The sequence below is a fragment of the Hyalella azteca genome, unplaced genomic scaffold, assembly GCF_000764305.2.
Source record: "Hyalella azteca isolate HAZT.00-mixed unplaced genomic scaffold, Hazt_2.0.2 contig4475, whole genome shotgun sequence".
Taxonomy (NCBI): Eukaryota; Metazoa; Arthropoda; class Malacostraca; order Amphipoda; family Hyalellidae; genus Hyalella; species Hyalella azteca.
The window spans coordinates 11,994-20,458 of NW_025934689.1; the positions used below are offsets into that span (position 1 = coordinate 11,994).

General features: G+C 35.1%; 1 protein-coding gene and 1 long non-coding RNA gene across 2 annotated transcripts in view; both read left to right on the top strand.

Annotated features, from left to right (window-relative positions):
* LOC108665950 overlaps window positions 1–5,373 on the top strand; it is a gene marked incomplete at its 5' end in the record, with an annotated part of 7,792 nt that extends 2,419 nt beyond the window's left edge. The window contains 4 exon segments of the mRNA XM_047880030.1: window positions 32–189; window positions 1,322–1,598; window positions 2,619–2,749; window positions 5,194–5,373. Coding sequence (XP_047735986.1) covers window positions 32–189; window positions 1,322–1,598; window positions 2,619–2,749; window positions 5,194–5,373 — 746 coding nt within the window.
* A 661-nt stretch (window positions 5,374–6,034) lies between these two features.
* On the top strand, window positions 6,035–7,806 carry LOC108665951. Its single transcript, XR_001930470.2, has 3 exons — window positions 6,035–6,107; window positions 6,576–6,738; window positions 7,747–7,806. It is a non-coding gene; the product is annotated as an uncharacterized LOC108665951 (long non-coding RNA).
* Window positions 7,807–8,465: the final 659 nt, after the last annotated feature.

Sequence of the window (8,465 nt, forward strand, 5' to 3'; positions counted from 1 at the left end):
CAAAAATAAGTGAGATTCTCTCCCAACAAAGGTCCGCCTTCATCAGTGGATTTGGTTGATTTTCCTGAGGCCTTCACGTCAGGGGAACCTCATCCTCTGAGTTGCCGTGTGTACGGGTCGAGGCCACGCCCTAGACTGGAGTGGTCGCTTACCAAACCTGACAGCCCAGCCATGAAGCTCAGCACTCAGGTATTATTAAACATTAATATTGGATATTTTATCTATTTTCAGATGAAGCTCAGCACCCAGGTATTATTAAACATTATTATTGGATATTTTATCTATTTTCAGATGAAGCTCAGCACCCAGGTATTATTAAACATTAATATTGGATATTTTCTCTATTTTCTGAACTCTAACGACCCTTGTCGTGTCTAGAAAGGCAATGAAGTCTCAATAGCTGTAATTGAGTTCAGAGCGTTAACGACATTTTTTATTTGTTAGCTTACTATGTTCACGTCATTGTAATACATAGGTAACAATTTTCAAACGCTTTTTGAAGTTAAAAGCCAGCGAACACTTGATGAAATATAAAAAATTGTGAAAGTTTTACGTACTCGAATGAGTTGACTCGATGACCTGAGGTCATAAGGGCAGGTATCTCAAACGTTCCGTAATTCTAGAAAACGCTTACTGACTCTTTTGATGAATAATGTCACTGATGAATAAGGCATTAATCATTTAGTTGATTCAAGTACTAAATTCATCACATTCATTAGAATGATAGTCACTGCTGGACGAGTTCTGCCTTCACCTATAATAAATCAGCCTAACTAAACTTGTAACTCGTTTTTAGATTAATGAATCCAAAAATCATGATTTATTCAGGGCAATCCATAAAAGAATAGATTAGTAAATTGGTTGAATTTGTTGCCAACGTTGAAGTGAGCTTCTTGTGGAAAAATCGACAGATTTACTTATTATGAGCTCACCAACAGAATAATCTGGTTTAAATTCTTTAGTCCTGAAACAAATTAACTCGTCAGTTGAAGCGCACATAAATTTGCACTTCGTGTTAAAATCTTGGGTTTAAATATAACAAAGAATTTGCGGAATATTGTTCACTGCTGTAAATTTTTTTCGCGCAACTTGATTAAAACGTTGGTAATTGATACGTGAGCAAATTTTACTTGCAGAATATTAAATATTTTCCAAATTCAGCAAGTTCAACGAGCTAACAACATCACGATAACTCTCTTAAAAGAGTTAACTAAATGACTGTGATAAAAAAAATTCGAAGAAGGAGCAAAATTCCGACAGGCTTTATGTTCTTTTCATCTGGAATTCAAGTATTTAAGCGTCATTTACTCTCATTTGAAAGGACTTGAACGATCCGAATTTCTGGTCTCCCGTGGATGGCGGTGGCACCTCAAGTCGAGTGACTTCGTCAACTGCAGTTCAAACACTGCAGTTGAGTTCAAGTCCAAGCCACTCTACGAAGATCGACAGGACGCTCTTAAGAAAACAGTCCTACAGTTCAGGGCAACTCAAAGTCGTGCTCGGTAAAGAGGATCATGGTGGCAAACTCTCGTGTGTCGCTTGGAACAACTTCTTCCCGAACTACAAAGTGAACGCCACAAAGACTATTCACGTTAATTGTGAGTGAAGTAGGGATTTTGAGTATTTTCAATGGAAAATATTATCCTCAACATGATGTTTGATGAAAATAATATCCATTTACTCTGAACTAAACGGCATTAGAAGTAGGGTATTGTTATTGTGATTAGTAAGAAAAATGTGAAGCGTCCTGGAATTTTGATTAATGACCCAGTTTCTAATTTCATACGATTTTAGGGGTAAATTTTAGATGAACATATGAACATATTTTAAACGAGTATCTCTAATGATGAAGACTATCTCGTTACGATAGCTCGATAATACTGTATAAGGAAAGCACCGGTGCGCCAAATTATGTTAAGTTCGAATGAATTTTAATGAAGTCAAGTTCGAAAAAATGGTCTCATAAAACTTAGAATGATGCTACTTTTGTTTGTTTACAATTTCAAGAATCTTTTTATAAATCTGTTCGAGCATTATCTTCTAATTGTACGTTAGGAAAATAAGATGATGGTAATTATTTCATTATAGTACAACATTGAGATTGTTGGCGGCACGGTTATGAAATTTACATAGGAGATGAAATCTAAGCGTAAAAGTATGAAAGAAATAAAACTTATAAAAACGTATCCAATTTACTAGGTTAATTGTTCTTAAACTTTTTTGATATCAAGTTATGATAAAGTAACATGAAGTACTCACCTATAGCAAATTTTGCTTAACCGCAAGATAACATTAGTTTTGGGCGAATCTAGAAATTAGGAACAAAATACGTTAAGCGGTTTTACAGGCGATGTTGGTTTTCAGTTATACTCGTATCAATAACTAACTTCTAATTTTTGAGCATGAACTTTTATAAGCAATATATTTTACAACCTACTGTCATTTACATCGTTTTGGAATATAAGCATGAGATCTGCGAGAAATATAAACAATTTTAAATTATTTCACTAATTCAAAACAAGTAGTAGAATAATTTTTACTGTTCCCTCTTTTTACTTATAAAGCGTTCTATTGGAGATAACTGCATTCTTAAAAGTGTTCCTTGTATTAACCTCCAGATGCCCCAGAAGTTGAATTGGAATTGGGAGTCAAAATCGACCCTTCACAGGTGCGTGAAGGCACAGACTTGTACTTCACCTGCAAGGTGGACTCGCGGCCTCCAGCGGACCAGCTCTCCTGGACACATAAGGTAGCATGTCGAAAATATAGAAAAAAAATTAGATCAGTACTCACTGCAGTGAGTGACAGAGAGCGTATTTTCTCGTGCATAAGTCAGTCACAAACGGGCGGACGGACATGACGAGCACAATAGCGCCTTTTTCCATAAATGAGAAAATGCGCTAGAAACATAATAATATGTTTTCAAAACATAATAACGTAATGTGCACGAAAAATTTCACATTTAAAATAAAATTACCTTCATGCTATAAAATTGCCAGTGTAATTTACTGGAATATAAGATGTATATAAAATTGAATTCGCCTACACTGTTATAATGTATAATGGTAATGACAAAGATGCCACTGAAGGGAGCTTGAAGCTCACAATAAAGTGCTTAAGATTGGTGTTGCTCGGGTGTTCTCTACCGGTTACTTTTTAGCGTAAATGAAGAGCATCTTATCAAATCTTATCACTTTAATAACACAAATGCCTAGAAAGGATGATAAGCTAGTGAAAATACTTTTTTCCCTTTGAAAAAAAACACTCATTTTCCTGGTTATCAAGTTTATTTCTCAATTTTCAATTCAGCTTTAATGTGCATTAAAATACTCAACGTAGATTCAAATGGATTCGACCATAGTCTTAAAATGTTTTATGATATACTGTATATACAAGGTTCCAATACATTTTTATAAATTTGTATTGAAAATCTGCCGAATGGCAGACGGACGGTTTCGAGTTTTTAGAGTGTCATGGCGATCGCTTCAACGAGAGTGGCTCGATTATTCCACTCTATCAGCACTGAATATTAAAACCTTCATTTTTACTCGTTTTGTTTCGCGCGTGCGAGCTTTGAATATCACTGGAGGCAGCCAATTGCGCTGGTTGCTGAAATTAGATTCTGTAGTATAGTTTCGATTTCTTCTATATTAATAAGCAACTATATTGTAACGATCAGCAATGTTTTTATGTTAATTTATCTGCATGTTCGATATATTCGCCGTCTTTGATGAATTGTTCCAGCTAACACGGAAGCATAAAATTTTAAACTTTTTCTAGAAAGTTCCCAATTCTTCACAATAACTATGAGCATATAAATTTATTTTTGGAAAAATATTCTTGAACGTTAAAATATCTCAAGTTCATCGGATTGTTAATTACAATTATATTAATACATAATATAATAATTAAAGCCTAGTCACCATTGAATTAAGTTGAAATACAACAGTTTCGAGATCTTAAACTTTCCAAATTTCAAAGAAAATCAATTTTTCTACACTTCTCTGCATCAGCTGGCGCAGCGTTCACACAAAATAATGCTATTTCGTATTCTAATTCACCAACTTCAGTTGCTGCGAAGTCCGAAACTTAGTTGGAAAATGCATAGAAACTAAGCTTAGAAACTTGAATGGCAGTGCATTTGGCTGTCCAAGGGCTCTTATTCACGAGGCTGAATTGCATTTAGAGACTTTCATGGCTTGAATGGATGCACTAGACATACACTGTATTAAGGTGTGTGAGAGATTAGGAATAGTTGAATGTGCAAACTTGGAACGTTTCGATCGCAGTAAATCCAAAAGGAATGTTCGAAGCAAGTTCAAGTTTACAAAATACGAGCGATATAAGGAAAAACAATAAGGTTGAATTAGAGATATTTTTGATCATACAATAATTAATTAGTTTCTAAGCATACTCCAAAATCTTAACAGTATTGTTTCAGAGCTGCCAAAGGAATTCGGAATTTTTATTTCTGGAAACGGCTTCTAGAAATTTATTCATTGGATGTACCCGGTGCAATAATACAAGTTTAATAGATATTAAATGTTTTTATTTGTAGTTTCGTGGGTGGTAAACGCGGCTAATATCAAAGTTGGTGCAGTTATAATTTTGAAATATCTTGCACCATTTCCTTACAACGTGCGAAAAAATTGCGGCAACTATCTTGTGACGCATAACCTGTTTATTTAAAATGAAAGAAATAAATTTCACCGTGCTGGTGTACATGTTTTTTGCTGGTATGATTGTCACTTTCTATACAAAGAACCGTACGCTTAAGAACAAGCCATTTTCAGGCACGCTGATGGACTAATTTTAAACGCTTTTCCCTCGAAAAAACCTTTGCCCATAAGAAAAACCCATTTGTAGATGTGTTGATGTACTAATTTCAATTGTTCATTGTTTATTTTTGACGTGACAGGACATTACACCTAAGAACGAATCCGCCCTAGGTGTGCTGACGTACAAAATCCACCCGTTCTCGTCTTTCCTCTGGATGGAATTGTACGCTTAAGAACGACCCAGAACTGGGCGTGCTTATTCTAATTTCAATCATCCTTCTTCACTCGACAGAACCGGACCCATGAGAACGACCCAGCGCTGGGGATGCTGATGTACTCGTGCTAATTTAAACCATTCTTTGTCTGGTATATTCTTGGTAAAACCGTACGTCAACCGTTCTTATTCTCTTGCCAGAACCGTACGCTTAAGAACGACCCAGTGCTGGGCGTGCTGATGTCAGGCGAGCATTTGGTGCTGCAGTCCGTGACACGGGACTGGAGCGGCACTTTTTCCTGTACAGCTGCCAACTCCGTCGCCTCCGTGGTCTCCAACACCATCAACATCAGCATCTTATGTGAGCTATTGAAACAATGAATCACCACTGCTGTTGATCAAATTTGTAACTGAAATTTTGAATATAGTTACTCGCCTGCTTTGTCAGCAATAGAAGCAATGAAACAACACTGCTGTAAATTCTAAGATGGAACATAATTTCGATGACATTTACTCTACTGCTTTGTGGGCATTCAGTTATAAAAATATTTGTAAGCAATTTATCATAGGTCAGAAATAATTGTGAACAAATTACTAAATTTGTTGTGCACTAATTTCCTTGCAATGCAAGCAATAACCAAATTAAAAACTCCATGCGGGTGCGATGATCCCAGAAAACACTAAAACCTGACAATTGGCATTCGAATGTCTAGTTAATTATCAACATCTATATTGAAATATTATAATTTTTAATATTCAAATCTTATTTTCTAAATTCATATCAGCAATAAGAGCATCAAAACTAAATATTTCAACATTCATCTAAAATAAGGGAGCACTATATCTAATTTATCAATTATCAGCAAAACGATTGGAGTTGTTGTATTTATTTTTACAGCTGTTTGGTCTCAAACACAGTGAAAATTACCATGATTTCTGCAAATACTTTCCCTAAGACAGTGTATATACCGCCACCAGATGCCCCGGTGTGTTCGATAAAAGTGAGACGCGTGCATCAGGTTCAATTGGGCGAATTCGTCAGTTTGTCGTGCAAGATTGAAGCCCAGCCCGTCGACGTACAGTTCGAGTGGACGTTTGCTACCAACGTTTCAAAGGTAATCAACGTTATAATCAGTTAATAGCAATAGAAAAGAGATGACTAAACTTTTCTTAAGGAGAGGGAATACGATGAGTATTCAAAACCTTGAGACTGAAAGTCTACTATCACCTGAGATTCTTATTGCCGTAATCTTTTGACAAAACCCCTTATGTAAAATTTACATTTGCATGTTCATCTTCTCGAATTCGAATGTCATGTAGCGGAAATGGTTGAACTTAATTAGTTTTTCTAAAACCACTCATATGAAACATATTCATATTTTTTGTGCCTCAATTCTACATACAAATCTATACAAACCCAAATCTCATATTGCATCCAAAAATGTTTCGTTGATACTACACTTGAAGTACACATATTTTCAATTGGCACTGTTTGTTTCTATTTAAAACGGAATCCTCTACTTCATGTATTCATTTTCGAACACACTTTCTCCGTTTCTGAGGGAAGTAAATTTTTTCCTCAGCAAGAGCTGGTGTCGGAAGAGTGGGTTCGGTCATCAGAACAGCAATCACGACTCAGGTACCGGCCTGAGAAGCTTTATGACTACGGAATTATTCGCTGCTTTGCCATCAATGCTATCGGCAAACAGAAACAACCGTGCGAATATTCCGTCGAGCCTGCCCCAGGTGAGATTAATGCTGTCCATATAAGATTTTGACCAGCGGAGTGCACCTGCCTAAGAAGATTTCATTGTATTCGTAGCAAGAGAGATCAAGCGTAGATCTTTGATTGATATTTAGGATAGACTCTTCAATTTTCAGGAGGTGTGAATATTAAAATGGTTTCCAGAGAATGTAAAATAAGATATTTGTTGTCAGAAATAATAATTGCGGAGAAGCTTGGGGCATAAAAAACAAGAGTTTTTTAACAGCCCTCAATTAGCGTTATTTTCAAAATTTGAGATTTTTATTGTACGAGTACATTGCAGCCTTTGTATTTAATTAAAGGAGGCCGAAAAGTAATTCTAGATTAATTGTACACAACAGAAGCTAAATGAACCTTTAGACAAACACTGCATTAAGCGCTTCAGTGTACATAAGGTTCTTAGAGTGAAGTGATCGCAAGGTTTTTAAGCTTAAAATAAACTTCCATAGTTAAACTGAATTAGTAAAAATGAACATCACAGTTCAATGAGAATCGTGCACTTTTCCCCAACTTTTCCATTACTTTTTTTCAACAAACGGAAAGTTAAACCAAATTACTTTCAGAAAAAAGGCTTAATGAGGTTATTAGAATGCAAGAGCTTCAATTGTCCTTCATCACTTGATGATATTTAAAAATATATGTAAATGTAGCAAAGCTCAAAGTCTGCTGTTCATAATTAATATATATGTATATCAATAATATTCACTTGAAATATGTGATCAAAAATTGCCTAAATTTAATTAATTTTAGTATTAGTTATTATGTGTACTCGTAATATTTTTTACCATTATAAATAATAATTGATAATTTACACATTGTTTCCATTCCAACCATTTTTAGTTTAAAATTTCTGTTGGTAAAATTAGTTGGTTTTATTTCCGAAAAAGTCTAAATTTATACATTTTGATCCGTCTAAAATAAGTTAAATATAATAATGCGCAAATATTCTTTGAAATATTAAAAATTCATTTTATTTTCGATTCGTTCAGCTCCTGTTCCACCAACGTTGAACTGCTCAGTTACGAACCAGTCCTGGCAGAGCCTCAACGTTCACTGCGAACTTAATCAAGTAAACTCGACTGCTGTCGAGCGCTCCAGACTGACGCTCGACAGTCAAGAAATGAAGGTGAATTTCAGTTCTCTTATATTTCAGTAATAATATAGATTTATTATTTACCTTCATCGTCCCCGAAAATTATTGTAGAATTTCTTCAACCAGCTAGATTGATAGTTGAAGCATTTGTTTATGTGGCTTGCAACCCAAGCATTTTCTTACGTGTGCTTCTATACCATGAATTCGAACTTGGCGAATTTTTGTACCTCTTTTTTCATCATTTTCTCTTTAAAAAATTTTAGGAACTGTATAATTTTGAATGCCCATCGTATATATCATACACACAAACAGGTATTTTCTAATTTATTTACTATTCACCCATTGATTGAATCTGAATGTCTAGTAAAATTGTAAAATAAATTTGTTGCAAATTCTCCCTAAGATGTAAATAAAGAAACATTTTAATCCTGTCGTACAATATCCAATCAAGTTGAGAGATATTGCATCTCTGCGTGGCAGCCTTTGATGTGGAAGGCCTTGAATTATGTTATTAGATTAAACTTCGTCTCGCCAATAGATGCTAACAAATATCTGCTTCACTCTCACAATTGGCAGACAATTTTCTTCTCATGTGAGCAGCTGCACGATGCTACA